Consider the following 19,314-nt stretch of genomic DNA (forward strand, 5'->3'; position numbering starts at 1 on the left):
TTGCACTCGTGCATCAAAAATCACTGTTAGCCAAGAGAAACTGAGATAAAACCACCGCTCTTTCCCCTGCCCTCCTTTTCACTTACCTTCTGAGGGCTGAGGGGTCCCACAAGGGGTGGAAGGGGTCTTCAGCTCTTCCTGGGACTCTACGGATGCTGGGCTGATGCACTTGGGTACAGGTGAGGATGGGGCTGAAGGAGATCTCAGGTTCAAGGACAGCTCACTTCTCCCTCGGCTTACGCTCCGACTCTTCAGCTCCTTCTCATACTCCTCCGCTGCCAACCTCTCCAAGTATTTGTATCTGAAAGTTAAATTCCAGAGGGTTTCCGTAAAGAAAAAGAAGTCTGTGGCTGATGCTTGTTTATGGATGAAACACCTGCAGAGAACGAGCTGACTCCCTGACACAAGGGGTACAGCACTGAACTGCCTGTCTCCTCAATCTGCCAAAAAACGCACACCAAAGCAAAGACTACTGCCCTGAAAAATGTTAAATTGCTCATGACAAAACAAAAGCAAAAACCAGCAGAGTTAAAGGGTCCTTAGATAGAGTATTGTGTCTGCATAGTCCTTCTCCTTTTGGAAGCGTTTGTCTGTCCTCCTTTTCACCCTCCTCCTTCACCTCCTCCTCCTCCTCCCAGCCCTCCCTCTCCCAAAACTATAACAGGAGGGAAAAAAAAAACAAACCCTAAAAGAAAAAAAAACCAAACAACAAAAAAAACAAACAGCAAAAAAGCCTCCAAAGCCAGAGCCCCTTAATACTGATGCAAATAGCCAAAGTCTGAGACTTGCTGCAAGGAGAGAAAAATGGTTCAGTGCAGCAGACAAAAACAGATCTCCCTGAAAATAATACCAATAATAAATGTTTGGATTGACTATCTAAAGTCTCTGAACCTGCTTCTATTTGCTCTGAGAGCAATGCACTGGAATTCACTTTGTTCTCTCCAGAGTCTACAATGGAAAGTTTTCTTTTTTTTATTCTAAAAAATTTCTCTGCCGGACTCAGACATCCAATAGCTTGGACCTGACGTCACATGTAGTTTATTCATCAAAGTCACTTTAAAAGAACAAAGATACATCTGTTTTGCATTTTAGGCAGGCAGAACTCACTAACTGTTTATTAAGACCAGCTACCAATCATATTCTTCATAGTGTGCTTTATACATTTCGACCAAAATAACTTTGAAATATGTGCCTCTTCCAGATGTCTGCTAATTTTATCCACCATTATTTGCTAAGGAATAAATTCATGAATACAGCTGGATCGGGCTTTAGACTGTTTGTCTTACCCACAAGTGAACTGTTAAACAGGTTAATCAAGACTACTGCTTATGTCCGTGAAACACTGTGGTCATCCTCCTCTAACCCACCACTGTAAACACTTCGTAAGAGGGAACACCTCTCCTCCCCCCTTCTGCTCCACTGACAGCCTGAATTAGTGTACGAGGGCGCATTAAAAGCAGGCGGTGTAAAGAAGCCAGCCACATGTGGTAACAAACATGCTTAGTACATATGGTAGCCACACACGCATGCACTTTTGCAAACATTCGTATCGAGCACAGAAACGTGTCTTTGAAGAGCAGTCCTTGTGTTTTCAGAGGCAATTTGCTTTATTGCAAACAGCAATAATGAAGAACAAACTCATTTTCTTTTATTCCTCCAGAGGTATGCACAGGCTTTGAACAAATGCTGCAAGAAAAAGAACCCCTACAGACTCTGGATGAAAATATAACAAGCCACATACTTGTATGGTTATAAAATAGGAACTGTTTACAGTTCTAACATGAAGCCAATTCTCGAGAATGATTTTTGCCTTTTCAATAGAGGAGAAAGCCTTTCGCTGGCATTAGCATAGTGTTTTGTTACAGTTCACGAAGCCAGTCTTTCTTTTAACGTCGGTCACTTACATATTGCGCCCTCCGCCTCCTCACAAGCGGAGCAGACGGGATTTCAGACTCATAAAGAACCATTCAAATCCATCACTTTGCTCAAACAGGTACAGCCCAGCTGGCTGCCGCTGAGGAGGGTTCTGCAGTTTGCCAACAGACTACAACAAAGATCTGGATGGATCCTTCTATAACGGGGGGAGCTACAAGGTTTTATTGTCCTCAGCTCTTTTGCAGCTGCTTTAACTTTTTAGCTTCTGTAGCTGCGCGCTGCACAGCCAACCAGCAAAGCAGAGGACTATCATCAAGATGCACCTTCTCAAAACGGATCTGGTCATTATACTGAAAGAAAAAAAGGGAACCAGAACAGCAGCTCTCATGGCAGCACATCGGCATAACTAATTATCAAACGGGAAGCCTAATAAGCAGATATCCGAGATGAATAAAATCATTCAAGAGTCAGTTATTAACACTTCACACTCGATAAATGACATTTATTTAGGTTATTTTTTGTTTCTGCCCAATGTCTTAACAATGAGTGAATGCCAGCAGCAAATACACAAGGTCTCATGAAGACCAAAATCTGAAGGAGTTGAAAGGATGAGCTACCATCCCTGTGCTGCGATTAGTTCCTCCACTACAGGACTGACACACTGCCGCTCTATATACTGCCATGTTCCTTTAAATCATGGAAACCTGCAGATGTCATCGTGCCTATGCTGACTCAACTCTATAGACAGAGAGCCAAAAGTCTGTGGGCTTTTGGTATACCTCATGAACATGACATTCCACTTACCATCTTCGAGTAGATGAAAATATCATTGCAAGTTCTCTAGGTCTCTGAGCAATGCCCTGAGGGTGACTTAAAATGTTTATGTACCAACAAAGTCCCGGGGTGGAGAGCATTTGAGCTGTGTATCACACAAGAGAGGGCTTGGGAGCTCACCTTTCTTGGGTTTATTTTGAAATTGCCATTGGAAAGCCCCCAACCAAGCAAAGTAAAAAAGGCCTCAAATCATCAAACAGCAAGAACAGGTGAAACGAACGGTGCTGAGTTACACTCAGACCCCTTGAAACTGCAGGAATCTTTCTCCCTCATAGCCAAGGCCACCCCAGAGCCACTGGAAAAGCGGGTGCCTGTATTCTGGAGCTGCGGGCTGACACGATAGTACACAGAATGCTCCAAAGAGCTGGCAGAATTTAGACAAACCAGGGCTTTTAACGGAGCCTTTATTATGTGCTCAATATTACCTCCTTCTGCTTTTACAAACCGGTACAGCAGAAATGTACGACCCAGACTTCAACTAAGATTTTAGCACCTTGGCTATAGCATTTTCTTACAGTCTATGCGTTCTCTTGAAACAAGTCAACATGCAACTTGCTATAGGAAATGGAACTTCATTTGTGCAAAGGCGTTTGTTAAAAAAATAGTTACAGAAGGCCAATGTAATGGACCACTGGTACAAGACTTCACTTGCAGAATTTTTCTCTGATATTTATGTGCTGTCAAAGCAAACATGTGTCTTTCCGCTTTATGAGGAAAACGGATAGTTTAACATTTCAGTTCAAAAGAGCCCTAAGGATAAAGACATGTTCCTAATGACCAGTGAAACTGTCTCAGACTGCACAGCAGCGGTGCCCTGCTGGTGAACACCTCCCCCAAAACACTCCAGTTTACTTGGCACGTTCCCTTACAACTTGAAAGTGCTGGAGAGCTCGCTTCTAATTTGTTTCAAATCTTGCTGACTAGCACACTTGCTGTAAAAGGTTTTACTCAGCTAAGGTCAATGTATGATGCCTGTGTGCTCTGACGCATTTCATTTCAGAAAATGCTTTAAACGGTTTGTAATTGTTTTGGCTGGAAGCACAAAGGAAAGCCCATCCACCTTTTCTTACTCTTAGAAATGTCAAAATAATTTTTTAACATTAGCTACTTCAGTCACAATAGATCAGACTTCAGTCTGCAGAAACGAACTGCCTGCTGTATGACAATTTTGTGGAAAAAAACCCCCAAACCCCAACACGAAATGCAGCAACACAATGATTTCTGAGATGGCTGCTCTCATACTTTGATAATGTAATTCCAATTCTTAACAGTCCAAAAGTATCTCCAGAGAGTAACCTCTAGAGGACCATAAAAGCAGAACTGAAGCAATCTGGGCAATTTTTCATCTACTATTTCTTCAGTAACATGCATATTTTCCAGGTAAAAACAAGAGCTCCCTCCCTCCAGGGTGTACTTACTAGTGGAGGTAGAGATGAAGCTACTGAAAGGCAAAGGTCTTTAGTCGACTATTCCTTGAAAAATGTGCTTTCATAAGCACATAGCTCCCAGCCTAGCCCAGAGTTTCCAAACTATTCAACTGAATTAAAAAAAAGAAAAAAAACCCAACCCCCCAGCCTCTTTAAATAAGCGATTTAAATAAAAGGAATACAATGCCCAAATGATAAACGCTGCTAAGCTTTGTAATTTACTCGCTGATGTTTAGAGAGATTGGCAAACAAAACTTGGCTCCGAAAGATAAAAATATGCTGGGAGTGGGTCAGAACCATTTCCATCAGCCTGTGACTGCAGTTTTGCAATGCTTGTGACCCCAATTTCCTTTATCCTCAGTTGCCTTTTCTGACCCTCCAGAAAGCTTGGGACCCCCTCGGTGAGAAAGACAGGCTTATTCAATTTATAACTACACTAAATTTGGGCAAATTTCTGAGGCAAATGGAGTAAGCTTATTTCCCACACAAACAGATAAAAGATAGATCATCAATCATTCTTATGCTTTCCAGTCCCACTGCTCTTCATTTATTGCTGTGCTTACAGCTGGACTTCATTCTCCTCTTTAACGAAACAACTGCTTGCTTATAGAAGTCTTTTGGAATAAGCGTGTTCTGTGCATGCAGAGTTAAAAATGTAAATACACGACAGCTCCACAGTAAAGAATATAGGAAGTGCAAACAACGAAAGGGAAGGATGGATGCGTTATATACAAACCTCTCTTCTCTTGCTTGTCTTAGTTCTTCTCTTTTGTCTAAATAATCTCGGCTAAAAAGAGAATTGCAGTAAATTGCAGAGGAAACCAGAAGAATAAGGTAAGTAACAGAAGTATAAGTACAGTAGGAGAAACTGCGAGCAGTACAAACAAGCTGATCAGAGACAATGAAGGCTGTTGCCGACAAAAATTAGTTTGGTTTTGTAAAAAAAGGCAGGAAAGTGCGTGTGTACGCTTACCCATATATACACCACAGGTATGCGTACATCAAATACGTAGTTCGGAAGGTCATTACAAGTAATTATAAGAAACACCCAAAAAGTGAAGAACTTGAAGCACATTTTGAAACCTGGTATCTGAAATTAGATACAATGAACCGGACTCATCCGTAACGAGCAGGCAAATTAGCGGCCATTAAGTCATTCCTCATTTGCTCCACGTAGAATGCCCCGAAGCAGTGACTGCGGCACCTGGCAGGCTAGATGAGGGCAGGGAGCATACCCGATCAGCCCTCTTTCTAATATACCTTTCCTCAGCGTGTTTTAGTTGCCACGGCTGGAAATGGGACAGCGGACTGGCATTACCAAGTAGGACAATTCTTTGTTCTTACAAGGCGCGTGCAGGATCATCGGACAGGGAACAACCTTTCACTTCTTTATTTTTCACCCTCAGTTTTGGATACAAACCCTCCTCGATCTCTGCAGCTCCTCAAGTAACTCTCATATTTAGCTTTTGCCAAGTCAACTTTGCCGGATGCCTGAGCGCTGCGATTTCAGGCAGGCCTGTCACATCCACAAATGTGGATGCAAATTTACCTTGGAGCACAGCAGAACCCAGTGAACGTCCAGCCTGCCTCAATATCGCAGCAAGATAGTTCCTTACAATATATTTTTAATATGTTGTTGAATCTGGTGGACAAAACTTTCATCTTATGTGTTAGATTCTTCCACGTCGTAACCTGTGACTACCAGAAAGATTTTCAGAACTACTCCATTTATGAATAAACCACTATTTTTTCTCTTTATATTATGTCATCAAATGAATTACTGGTAACCTACTACGCCAATAGCTATCAAATATCTGGTTGCAAGTGCTCTTCAAAAGTCCATTAACAGGGAACACACATTCCTGGTTCAGGCTATCTCCACATCCTTTGAATCCCTGAACTGGTTATACTTTTATCGTATTTTCAGAGTATTCTTTGGAATTACAATAGCTATGGGAATAACTCCAAGGGAAAAAAAAAATCAGGGATTTTTCAGCAGGCAAATTTTAACATTTCTCTTTCCCCTCTAACAACTTTCACCCTTCCCTACAACTGAAGAATAACCCTCATATTTTAGGACATATTGTTCTATATACGCAACGGGTACAGCAGTCCTTCTACTGAGAAAAGTGTTCATTATGTAAAGCATTCCTTTTGCTAGCAATAGCTTATGAAGCTTTTTAACACCTCTCCTAAAACCCAGCTCTTTCACAACTGGTGATGCTCTCCTTTAAATTATCCTCAATTTGTCAATAATGGTGCCAGAACCTAGTGCAATGTTCTCAAGGCAGAGTTGGAAAGAATGAGATAACAAATGAGTCATGATGGTAAATCCAGTACTGCTCACGAGTTTAAAGGCTGTGAATTGCAAGTGCTATTTTTAATCAAAAATACATCTTCAGAGACTGGGTTTCTAGCCAGACTGATGATATGATAATGTAATCCCAAGAACTCTTATGAAACTGTCCATGACTGTTTGCTGTGGCTTTGTCCTCCTCCTGCCAGACTGTTTAATCAACTGTGGGATGCTGTCTGTCTGCAAAGTTTGGTGGCTTTGGAGACCCTCTGCTCAAACACAAGTTACAACTTTTGGTGTGACCAGGGAACTCAAATCTAGAATTTGAAAACACTGGGCACTGAAAAATTGTCATCTTAAATTTGCAACACAGTCGTGACATTTAGTTAACTAGTATCTGACTCTGAGTAATGGGATGAAGATGAATATTTTAAAAAAAATTGTTTTTCTGACTTTAAGGAAGCTCTTTTAGTGACAGAACAACTACTGTAGCCAACCTTTAGTGAAATGTGCAGATCTGTTATTCAAACAGGTCAAGCTGCCAAATGTCCTGGTGGCTTTTTTGGTCTGGGAGTTTCCTTTCTGAAAGATCATGTTGGCTGTCCATGGCAGCCTGCTGCAGCCTGATGATACCACTTAGAGGGAGAGTTTTTGGAAGAGGCTTGAAGACTGAGACCTGATTGTTTCTGTTTCAGGAGAACTTGGGCAGCTGTTGGCTGCCAAAGATCCTATTATGGTGCTCTTCCACCTTCCCTCCGCCTCTCATTTTCTTCTAAACTAGCTATCTTCTGGAGCCAGGAGAGTATCTCCTTCAACCAACCAACCAACCACTACTAAGTTACCCCTCTTTCCAAACTCGCTGTGACACAGGCCATTTCCACTTCTTTACTAAAGAGATGATTACAGTGAAAACAATCCTGCATACTAATAAACAAGCTCACATGAAGCCCAGTGCCATCTTTTCCATAAATATCAACTCTAAGGCTATTTATCCTACCATTCTTTAGATTACTACATTATGTCTTCTAACTACTAAACATATGCTTACTTTTCACTCCTGTTTATGAGGAAACAAATTGGTTTCTTAGCATACACTCTCCAGACAGTAGGCAAACCACTTCAGGTATAGGCACCTTATCTATCCTAAGCCCACTGCAGTCCTTGCGAATGCCTGTGCCGGGATTTCCAGGCATGGATTTAACAGGGGGGGAGAGGACTTGCCTCTTACTATTCGCAGTCAGCACAGCCTGGGATCCCACCGCACACCGCATGGTCTCAGATGTGAAAATGGAGAGGTCTGTATTCAGCTGGGGCCTTTGTCTGGCCCCGGTTTGAGTGATAATTTTGATAATTATTTTCTGTCAGTTGCCGTTTCCAGGAGGAAGACACACATGTTCAGAAAAGCAGGAAAAAGTGCAGTTTAAAAACACTACCACTTTTACTTTGCAGAACATAAAAGCAAAAAGATACCTTGTCGCTGTCCCTTCCTCCTCTCTTGACACCTTCCTCCCACCGTTTCGTCCTCAAACCCTATGCCTCACTGAGATTATACTTTGAGGAGAAGTATATTAGCTAAAAAAACCTGGCCCCTACAGATATCCAGTCGGCAAATACATAGCTATCTTTAAAAAAATTGCTGGTTTACTAAATGCCAAAATTCATCTCGATGTGTTTAATAGATCAGTTCTTAAGATACTTAGAGCAAGAAAGGTATCTAACGAGACACACGAACTATCCATCAATTCAATTATTTTGCAACTCCATGTCTCAATGATTTACAGACCCATCACGCATTAAAGCAACAGACTGAAAGCAAAATTGGCTCCTACTTGAATTTGTTTCTTTCTTCACGTTCTATCCTTTGCAACCTTTCTTCTCTCTCCTGACGTCGTCTTTCTCTTTCTGCTGCCAAGGACTCCTGGTGCTGCCGAAAAGATGATGTAAGGAGACCACCCAAAGCTGGCCTGCAGAGAAGGAAGATCAGATTTCTCAGTGTCACTTTTATTGATTATACTGGCAAAAAATAAGGAGCAATCATCCAGTAAGTAACATAATCCCAACCAACAGAATGACATGGCAATATTTATGTATGGATGCTTCAAAGCACTGGCTAAGTATCTTCTTGCTAAATTGATTTTAGATACTGTGATGAGTTTAAGAACGACAGATAGGGTAGGCTTCTTAAGTTGCCAAATTTCTGAAGCACAAATAAAGTACGTGTAAGAATTCTTCATTCTGTTTCAACTGCAATATTGTCTAGATTTATTTTTTTTTTACTGTATAATCCTGTTGACTGAAAAGCTGAATCCTGTGATGAATTTTTGAAATTTTAAAGAAAAAAAAAAAGCTGGAATATTTTTTCAGCATTTCCAAACATGTTATGCAATGATGTTAAGAACAGATGTGTCACGAACACCTGAGAAACCTGTATACAGAAAAACAAAAGTAAAAGAAGATGTAAGAACTGCCTTTCAGAACTTGAATGCTCACTCAAGTAGGGGCATATTTTTCCTTTATACATTAACAAATTCTGTTATCATGATTTCCTCGCTGCACGTGCTGCAAGAGCAAAACGAAACACGTATGTGAACATCAATAAAATACATAGGGACAGCACAACTAGTTATAATAATCATTAAGTGGCATCAAAATTGCTATTAAAAAAATCAGAGGAAGTGGGGCTGAAGGAGAACAGATCACCCATTTTCCTCCCCTTGCCCAGGGCAGGATTTAGTCTTCTCAAACCATTCTTGAAAACTGTGTGTCTGACCTGCCTTAAAAATCCTTAATGATGGATGTACCACACCCATCTATTTCAGTGCTTAATTATGCCTACCAGCAAGAAAGGCTTCTCTGCCATCTAGCTTAAATTGCCTTTTTTTTTTTTTTTTTTTTTGCCATTTAGACCAATTTGTTCCTGTTCTGTCCACAGTGAACAAAAAGAACAGTTTGCTACCACCTGCTTTACAGCTAAGCAAGAATTAGTCCAAAAGGGGACTTTGCAGTCCTCTGACCAGAACTATGAACTGGATGCTGCACGGTAGGTTACTATAATGAAGGAGGCTCCATGTCACCACAAGCTATGTGTATCAACCTTCTAGCTGTTGTTCAGGAGGCTGTTAAGACGCACGAGATAAGACGGTACATGCCCACCCAAAAACGTAGGACTTTTTCATCACAAATGGCAGCCTCTACAGTAATGACTTCTCAAATATAGAAATGATCTTTTCTTTGAGATGCAATAGCTTCAAGTAGCAAACAGACTTTAAAAGCTACATCTATATACACTTATAGTTTGGTCTCGACACAGATTTTTAGTTGTTTTCACTGCAAGTTCTACTTTGGCTAGGAGAGTGGTTCCTCTGGTACATCTTTCCCCCCAGATGGTGGTGCTGATACCACCAACCTCTCACGTGGCAACAGAGCGACCTCCGAGTAAACACGTCTGTCTTTCTGTCTGTTAGACAGGACAAGTCTGTATTGTACAGGGTAGCTTTATACAGATGTAAATGTACCCACATTGATTGAATTAGACTGATAAAATCAAACAGACATAACTCATGTAGAGCGGTTTCTGTGCATTGTTGTAACATGAGTTTTGCAATGAAAGGATTAATGAAAGAAAGAGACACTGCCTTTTCTGAAAAGAAACTAAGCCCCTCTAAAAGAAGGTTCCTAAACCAGCAATGCAAACCTGAATAAATTTCCATTATTTTTAAGACCTCAGACCCTTCCCCTTGTTTATTTACATGCCTATGGCTGCACAATGTAGGCATTTAGTGTAGTGGCACCAATTCACCAGTGAAAATAGGTGCAGGAGAAGACAAACATTAATGCAAACCTATCTTTCCCGAGTGTCTATGTCTGTGCAAGCAGGAACGCCACAAAACATAGCCACTTCAGCCCCACTGGCAGCAGGGCAGTATGAATATAATTTCAATAATTTCAATAAATTGAATTTCAATATGTCATATCCCACCCGCATAAACATTACATAAGATGGTATAAAACTTGATATTCTGAAAGCCGCCCTGCTGGCACTCCTCCAGAGCTACAGTATCAATGCTGGATCACACTCAAACCCATAAAAATCTCTAATATGCCTCAGCCCTAAGAAAAGGGGGGAAAAAAAAATCCTCAAACCCTGACAGTCAAGTACATGTGGTGAATTTTCCCTTGAACATATTTTAAATTTATTTTAACTTTTGACCTTTTAGTGCATGTTGCAAGAGAAAGCTCTCAGCAGAAACAGTAGCACCACTGTACTAAGATTCAAAAGCTAGAGCTCCATCGCTGTGGTCGCGTGAAAACCCATGGCAATAAGGTTGGATATATCATCAGAAATTTCTCTCAGAAGGGGAGAACTGGACAGTGTCTCCACATGAAGACATCTGGAAACAAACTGGAAGAGATGGCAAAAAGAGGGTCCCTATCAAGTCTGTGCTGTGTATTTAGCCTGCTATCCCATCCCATCCCACCCCATCCAGCTACCCTGAAGTCTGCAAACTCCATTTGGAGTCAAAGGAAGTTATGACTTAATAAAACCCGAAGGAAAATTAAGGGGAAGAATGGGGTGATGCTGAGAGACCAAAAGAGTGATTGTAGGTCTGCACAGCATCTAGCAGGTTGGAAACCTTCAGCTCTGACTAAACTCTCTGGGGCTCCACAGTAAATACACATCCTTATCCAGGGGATTACGGGGGAATCGCATGGAGATGTGCAGCTTAGTCTTGCAGACGGGATTCTAACCTGACCCTGGTAGTAAAATGTCTCCACATGCCAAAACACCTTGTTTGGAGGTTTGATCTAGCCCAGCTTGGCTAGCGTTGCTCACTCGGCTAAAATTTGCAGATGTGTGAACAGCAGCCTCACGATCTCAGTAAAAGATCCACAGCCATCTAGCCAGAAAAAAAAGCCAATGTCTAAGAAACTGAAAATGAATATCCGTGTGCCGTATTAGTTTGCCAACTCCTGGAAACTAATCAAATCAATAATAACTAGCCAAAACTTGGTATTTCCCACCGGTTATTTTATGAGTCCATACTGCAACTGAGTTACAAGCTACAGTATAGTGTGCACACACATACCTGATTCAATTCATTTGTCCCAAACACGGTCAGTTCTGGACTACCATATTGCATACAACAGTTTATTGCATGAAATGGTCAAAACTAACCGTCAAAGCTGCGAGAAGGTTCTGTTGAAACAGGTCGTAATTAAACAGACAAGAATATGGCCAGCTGACTCCTTGCGTGGCATTGACTTCTCATAAGACAAATAGTCAGGTTTGGGATTTTCAGTCACATTTAGAAAAGGACGGGCAAAGAAATAGCACTGATAGCGCTGAGTTAGTGCTCGCTTAGTGGTTAGACCCTGCAGTGTCCAGCCCACTTGACCGGACACATGTCCCCTCGGTGAAGATCACAGCTCACCCCAAACACGGAGACCATTTGCCTTACGAAACCTCATTAACTCACAGCTTCACTGTTCCTATCAAACACTAACTCGGCTGGTATTTGGGTGCATCAATCCTCTTTTTAATACAAACTGCAACTGTAAATGAGCAGATTTTAGTATCTAGTAAACTCTCCTTAATTTTCTACATGTGCATAAACTAAACCTGGAGGAAACAGGTGCTACTTTCAGGGTGCGCAAACCTGTAAAACAGCCAGAACGAAAAGCAAACGGTAAGAGGTATTCCTCAAATATTCTAAACACTTTGAAAAGGGATTTGTCTATCTTTGGTTTGTCTGCAAAATCTGTTTCTTTGTCTCTGTATTCCCCTGGTAATAACGCTTAAAGTAAACGTTCCCTTTTGCTGAACTCGCACTTGAATTGCAAAAGGCAGTGGGACGGGCCAAACCTGCCGGCGGGAAGGCTGGGACTGAGCCTTCAGGTAATTTTGGTGCTTTGATGCTGTATAAAGGGTGACAGTACCCTTAGGCCTCAGGAATGTTGAAGTCTTACTGCTGTAGGCTGCATTTTAAAAATGGGTAAGCAAGGAAAAGGCTAAAAAATATTCTGGCATTGAATCAAAGGCGGTAAGAGATTTTAACAGAAAAGAGTATGCGAATACTCACTGAAAGCATAATAGAGTGATCACCCCAAAACCAGTGCTATAGCTATATGCCAGCATTTTAATGTTGGTATCATATGCTACCAGCTGGTAATGTCAACCATTTGTTCAATTCCACAAATACAACCCAGAAGGATGCTTACGCTGACTACTATTTTTAGTCTCGTGGAGAACACAAGGCTGTTAAGAATGGACTGTTAATATAAAAACATTAAGAAAACCTTGCTTCCGCCTGCTGTTAAAACCAGCAAAAGCTAAACAAGCTATGCTATTACAGTCTCATTCCAGAAAGAAAACACACAGCAAGAATACGTCTAAGTTGGGGGATTCGTGAATACAGCTCCACACCGCAGCATTAGGACCTGAGACCAAGAGGTCATTAGTTACTTATCTGGTTGCAAGAAGATACGAAAGAGCAAAGAATGGGGGGGGGGGGGGGGGGGAAGGGAGAAGAAGGAAAAAGAAGGCAACAAAAATATACACAGGGCAGAGGGTACAAAGCCAAAACATTGACTGTAGGCCAAAACTATTCTGAATAAAAATTCAGCTAACCTGGCCTACCGCATTTAACACAGCAGCGATTAGTAATCATTATTAAAAGCACAAGCTCAGGGAGACACAAGATACCTCACCCTTTTTTGCAAGTACTTCCAATTTTCCGACAATACTCCATCAGAGATTATATACATTGTTAAGGGGAATATGTGACCTGAATTACTCTTTGCTGAAAATTGAAGAAAATATTTCTGTCCTACTCTAAGCCACTTTGTTACAGAAAAATTGCAATTACTAACTTCAAATGTTCTTCATTCACGTTAAGTCTGAAATATTCTTCTTTTGTGGCTGCTAAATGGAAATGGGTATCTATAGCAAGAATACAAAGTACAAATGGGTATATTTAGGAGCTAAAAAAAAATTAACAGATGACTTATGAGAGGAAATCCCTTTAGGTCATAAGGTTAATATTCAGGATTTTCTTTACTAGAACAAGGGTCAGAATCATTAATAACCTTAATAAGGAAGCACTAGTTACCGATCTTTCCAAAGTGCTCCTGCTCCAGCAGTCATGGGAATGCTACAGAGAGGGAACAACAGTCGGCAGCTCCTACTCAGGCCTTAAGTAACTCGAAATGTCTCTTGGCTTTAACAAAATAAATCCACTTTCCAGCTTAGAAAGAGACAAAAGAGGAGGCAAAGCTGCCAAGAGCCATATTGCTTTTCACAGTTAAAGAAACTCTCCGTGTGTTATGTCTCCCTACATGACACGGCAAATTCAAAAGCGTGTTGATATAAGATTTTGCAAACAGACTAAACATTACTTGAGGAATCTTTACAAAGCTTCCCTCAAAAATAAACACAAAATTGAGAGATAAAACTACGGACTAATGCTTCCTTCGAGAAAGAAACTTGAGAATGACAGAGAGGAGACCTGATTAACGTTAGGCTTTTAACTGGCCTGAGGGGCTACACAAAATAAAGCTACAGCGGGGCAGAGCTGCGCAGAGCCAGGGCAACGCACCAGGACTTTCTATCCACGCGCTCTTCTCGCAGCCTGCCTCCTACAGGTTTTACGCCGGGCTTCTTTCTCCAACCCGTGGCTTCTCATCCTCGTGAGAATCCCAAATTGCCTGGAAGTGGCTTGCAGAGCCCCCCCACCATCGATGCAGGCTCAGGTACACGTCCCCGAAGCATCAGCACCGCTCACTGCACCTTCAGCCAGCAACGCGTTGCAGTCCGAAACCGTAACCCAGCTCACGCTTTCTGTTTAAACACACGCCCTACGACGAAGCCTACAAAGCTGCAATCAAGAATACTGCTTACACAGTAGTTCGACATGCAGCTAAGCCAGTATAAGCCGCTTCCCAAATTGTAAATCATCAAGTAATTCCTAAGGTCGCTTTTCCTCTTAAAATCTCAGCAATAAAGTTGAGGCTTTTGCTCCGGACCACTATTATCAACTACCAAGCTATCCTTTCCTCATTATGTTATTCAGAGTGAAGGATGTGCTTGGCATTTACCACAAGAAAAAATAGCCACGGTCTCTGGTCTGAGAGCCCAGAAGTACATATTAAGACACACAGAAGATGGTAGAAGCAGAAAGCATCGAAAGCCAAGGGAAGAGGAGCTGTTCTTGGGAGAGCAGCAGCTTTGTAGGCTGTACAGTGGGTTTTGTTTCACAGGTTTCTTGTTTTCCCTTAGTGCTTAACAGCTGGAGGAAGGTAACTCCAGAGTGCAGAGTAGCGATAGATGGCTAATAAAAAAAAAGAAAAGAAAAAAAGAGAACCTGCCAAGAAGCTTCATCCAGCAGCATCTCCCTGGTGGTGTCAATTACAGCAACCTTTTATTTTAGTAGGAAGTCTAACTGAATAGCTGTTTAGCATTCTCAAGCAGGGTTTTTTTGTTTGTTTATTTTGCTTTTTAGGAGACACAAATTTGAAAAAAAGCAGCAGATTGCCAGAAAGTCACTGTTTCAGGCACCTGGAGAGTGTATAAAACTCAAAAGAAGAGTATTTGCAGACTTTCACTGCACTTCATGTTTACGTTTCAGGTATGGTGTTTAAGGTGTCTTTAAAATCGGTGGAGAAAAAAATCACCTATAACCTAGTCATGCTAATCTCAGTGTCTGTGTGCACCTGTTATAGAAATAAATGCTTGAAAGTACATTTCCTTTAAAAGATATATAAGAACATGGAGACGAACGCTCAACATTCAAGGCCCTGCATCACAGGAGCCCAAGGTAACGTACTGCTGTAGAACCTAAAGCAAGTAAGACGGAAAACAGATTAAGGGATGTGAAACATATTTCACCTTTCTTAAGTCTCTTTTCTCATGGTCTGGAAAATTGGAGAGTGGATCAAACAGGAATAATTTGCAAACACCATAGCAAGCCCTTACCAAGATTGGAGATTTGGAAGAACTTCAGAGGGACCAGCCAGAGGTGGAGACTAAGATCACAGTGACTGGCCAAGAGGATCCAGAAGGGGAGGTTTGCAGGCTGAACTTTCTGGCATTTGATTTCACAGATAGAGGCAAGAGAACGGGGACCACAAACTCTTGCTCCCTCGGCACACAGTGCCCTGAGAAGAAGGCTTTTCGAGCTAGGCTAACCGCACCACTGTTTGACTATCAAGCCCAGTGGAACCACCTCCTGGCAAGTGCCTGAGAAGAAACCTACCTTGGCAAACACACCAGCAGGATATTTTTCTGGCAATGGAATGAATTACAATTGGTGCTGAATTCAAGAGTTCTTGCCTTAGAAGTTAGACTCCTTTAAGATCTCCTCTAACTATGGCCATGACCAACAATGCGTACGCTTCACCACCAAAAACACGCCACGAGGGGGTGTGAAGCTTTGCCAGTAAGGAGTTTGCTGTCCAGCTACAGATTCCAGGCTGCAGCTTTCAATTAGAGTGACTGTCTTAGATTCAGAGTCTGAGAAGGCAGTCTTTGGCTAACCAGAAATATCCTAGGTGTGAACTAAAAGCACGGAAATATAGAAAAGTCTTACAACACCTTCTTCCCCCGGGCAAGGCAGCAACTCCGAGGTACAGAAAAATGCTTTTCTCCCTGGTGTGCTCCACTCCAGCCATGTCTTGCTCTTCCCCTTTGATACCAAAATTTAGGAGGTTAAAAAATTGAGACCAATAATTTTTTTCTTCCTTTAGGAACTGAGGAGAGAGTTAATTGGGGATTTCAGTCGTGAAGAGCGGGAGCAGTACATTTATGGAGCAAGCAGCCTTTGGCAGTTGCAAACAGGATGACTGGGTTATACTTCTTACGCATTAGGAGCAACTTGCACAAGCAGCGAGCTATGAGAGAACCCACATATCCTTTCTCCTCTCCCAAGGAAGGGCTGAACAGAAAGTGCCCTGCAATTTGCCTTCCTTCAGCAGGATTCCCATGGCTGCAATATGCATTTCAGAAACATGGCTCTCCACAGGGGACCCAGAGAAATGAGAGAGAACAACAGGATTGCAAGAAGTTGGCAAAAGGCTGCAGCTGAATTTAGAAACCGAGAAACAGTCAAGTAAGCCTTTTCCTCTGCTGTACAATCAGAAATATATATGTTATGTGGATTTCAAAGAAGAAAATCTAGTTACTTTTGCACTGGTCTTTTGGACTCCCTACGGATCGTAGCCAAAGACGTTTTTAAATGTACGAATGTCAAAATATCAACCACATTGCTTCTTTCCACCGAGGTTGTAGCTCTTGTTTACATAAGCAAAATGCAGCCAAGGGTTTGAAAGGCCTGTCAAGGTAACTGAATGCAGCGTGAATCATTTCACTGGGCACTGCTCTAAATACTGCTTCTTCCTTCCTCCTCGTTCTCAAAGGTCAGATAAACAGTACTGGAAACTGCATCTGAAGCTCTTCCCTGCATGATAAAAGACAGGAATCTTTCTGTGGAGGCTTTGGATAACTGTAATCGTAAGCTGGAAGCAGAAAACTCACCTTGGAGCTAACCATAGATACGCATCTGCTTCTTATCAAGTGTCTTCCTCCCCCCAGCTCATCTTTTAACTTTTTTGTGTGTTTGAATCCGTGTAAATTTTTACCATCAGGAGGTAGGAAACAATGTTTACATAATCAAAGGCAAACACCATAGACGGAAGACTGCGAAAACTTCCACAATAAATACTTTCCACTTACTAATCAGTGCCGAGTGTTGCGTCATGCACTACGCAGCCTACCCTCCAACGAGCAAATTCTACCCATCGATCTCTGCCTGGGCATTTCTGTGACCCATGTCTTTCAGGACGATGAAATAAAAGCAGGCTTCTGCCCTTCTTCAAAGCAGTCACTGCATTAGACCCTGCTCAACTATACATCTGCAATGGCAGCGCACTCAAAAAGAACAAGACTTGATGCAAATTGGCATCTGAAGATGTGAATTTAATTATTTTTCAAGAAATAACTGCATCTATTCTGCAGGCAACACGTAGCTGTGGTGTACGCACATTTTTCACATTTCTTAGAGACCAATATAAAAAACCATCAGGCTCTAACATCCCTCAAATATAAAAATGCAGAAATCCTGGTGAGTTCAACTACCATGAATAGCAAGCTGCAAATTTAAACAAGATCAGAGAGATTTTTATCATGTGAGGTGGAAGGACAGAGATACAACTCCGAGCACTGTGTCCAGATACTTAAAACATGTAAGAGAGATACAAGAGTCAAAGGCAGAGCACTTTATAGTTTCACAGAGAAAAGCAGGATGAGGTGTAATGGCTGGAAGATGCTGCTAGACAAACTGGCCTCAAAATGTGAAATATTCTCTTAGCTGTGATGATAAATATGGGAATGTTTTCCAGTAGAAGTCATGCGCTGCCACTTGAAAACACATGAAGGTACAGGGGTCTTTCATTTAGCTTCTGGGAGACCCAGTACAGGTCACAACAGATGATTATGGAGCTCCCCTCTGGCTTGACTCTCCACGAATCTGTGAATTTTACAGCTTCATCCTGTGGGGCCAAGGCATTTTGGCTCCAAACCAGCACCGCACTTACATGCACGCTGCAATGAAAGCTTGCTTTCTTTTTCTGGAGCAGGGCCAGCGCGATCAACCTCTCGCGGGACGGGCCCAACGACCTTTAGCCATCTCGGCATTGGACCACTTTGGGGTTTCTTCGCTGCAGTAGCAATCAGAAGTTTACAACAGCAGGGGCTTGGAAATCTAAAACTTCAAAAGCAGCGGGATACTTCTAATTCTTGTTTATCTTGCATCTGTTTTGGTGAGGTAAAAGGAGGTGAAAATGCCAGTTCAGAGTTTTTTATTATGGTTTCACTCGGCAATAATTTAATTCCGATCAGGAAAGACAGATTGAGGCAAGTTACTCTAGGAAGACGAGCAAATGAAAAACAATGCCTTTCTCCAAAGATAAACTTAATGAAATTACTCACTTGAAAAAAAAGGATTAAATCAATACCTCATGGCTAGAAATACACGCATGCTGGAAGAACCTAACTTGAACCATTCCGAGTAGTAGACTGGAAAGGATGTGAGGCATTAGGTAGGTTGAAACATACATACATACACACAAACAAACATATATATAAATATATATATGTTTTTCTATACACATACAGAAATACTCAAAAAAATCATTAATAAAAAGTAACTGGAATACAGACAAAGGATCCTGAAAAAGCTTTCCATTCAAAAAAAAGGTGGGAGATGATATTTATAAGAAGTAGAGGCCAGTCTGGCAACAAACAATCCAAAGCCCTCCTGGCCTAATTGGAAATTATTTAATTAAATTGTTTAATTAAACTAATTAAAAACTTCTACCTTTCCTACTTAAACTCAGCATGACATTCTTTCAAGCTGTCATTTACTTTCAAGTTGCAACAGTCAGTTAATTTCTGGTGGTCCAAATCTCTTGCCAAGAAGATCTTCTTTCATGTATCCATAACATTTTCCTATCTTTTCTTCTTCCCCTAGTTCCTTACATAAATCAAAAGAGTATTTTGATTGTTCAAAATACTGCTCTTTCATTGCTAGTGTGGGCTTCCTCCCTGCCCCCCCCCCTTTTTTTTTTTTTAAAGTGAGCTGATAACTGGTAGGTTATTGTGAGTTTGCTTTACCTACACCAAGAAACGTTTTGTCCCTGATGAAATACAATGAGATGTATCATGTATTTTCAAGGAAGGACAAAATTATGGCCTAGGAAATTCTGAGCTAAGCACCCTTCCAAGATTTTATGGTTGATTTAAGATTACAGAAGTGAAAAGAGATCTGTTCGTTTGGTTTTTTTTAAGTGGAAAGAAATAAAATGTGCTTTAATTCACTTTTTAATACTTAG

The 19,314-nt window shown here is 41.4% G+C and overlaps 1 protein-coding gene across 12 annotated transcripts in view; it reads right to left on the bottom strand.

Moving 5' to 3' along the window:
- Window positions 1-19,314, bottom strand: part of FHOD3 (formin homology 2 domain containing 3) — a 392,512-nt gene that overhangs the window by 76,335 nt on the left and 296,863 nt on the right. For 10 of the 12 annotated variants that reach the window (XM_049830455.1, XM_049830453.1, XM_049830452.1 and 7 more), the window contains 3 exons: window positions 8,262-8,396; window positions 4,873-4,923; window positions 87-301 (listed from right to left, as the gene is read on the bottom strand). In XM_049830455.1, coding sequence (XP_049686412.1) covers window positions 87-301; window positions 4,873-4,923; window positions 8,262-8,396 — 401 coding nt within the window. The remainder of the gene's footprint in view (window positions 1-86; window positions 302-4,872; window positions 4,924-8,261; window positions 8,397-19,314) is intronic. The other 2 variants (XM_049830454.1, XM_049830446.1) reach the window with 1 other exon arrangement.

Source organism: Accipiter gentilis, chromosome 27, assembly GCF_929443795.1.
Source record: "Accipiter gentilis chromosome 27, bAccGen1.1, whole genome shotgun sequence".
In the NCBI taxonomy this organism is placed as follows: domain Eukaryota; kingdom Metazoa; phylum Chordata; class Aves; order Accipitriformes; family Accipitridae; genus Astur; species Astur gentilis.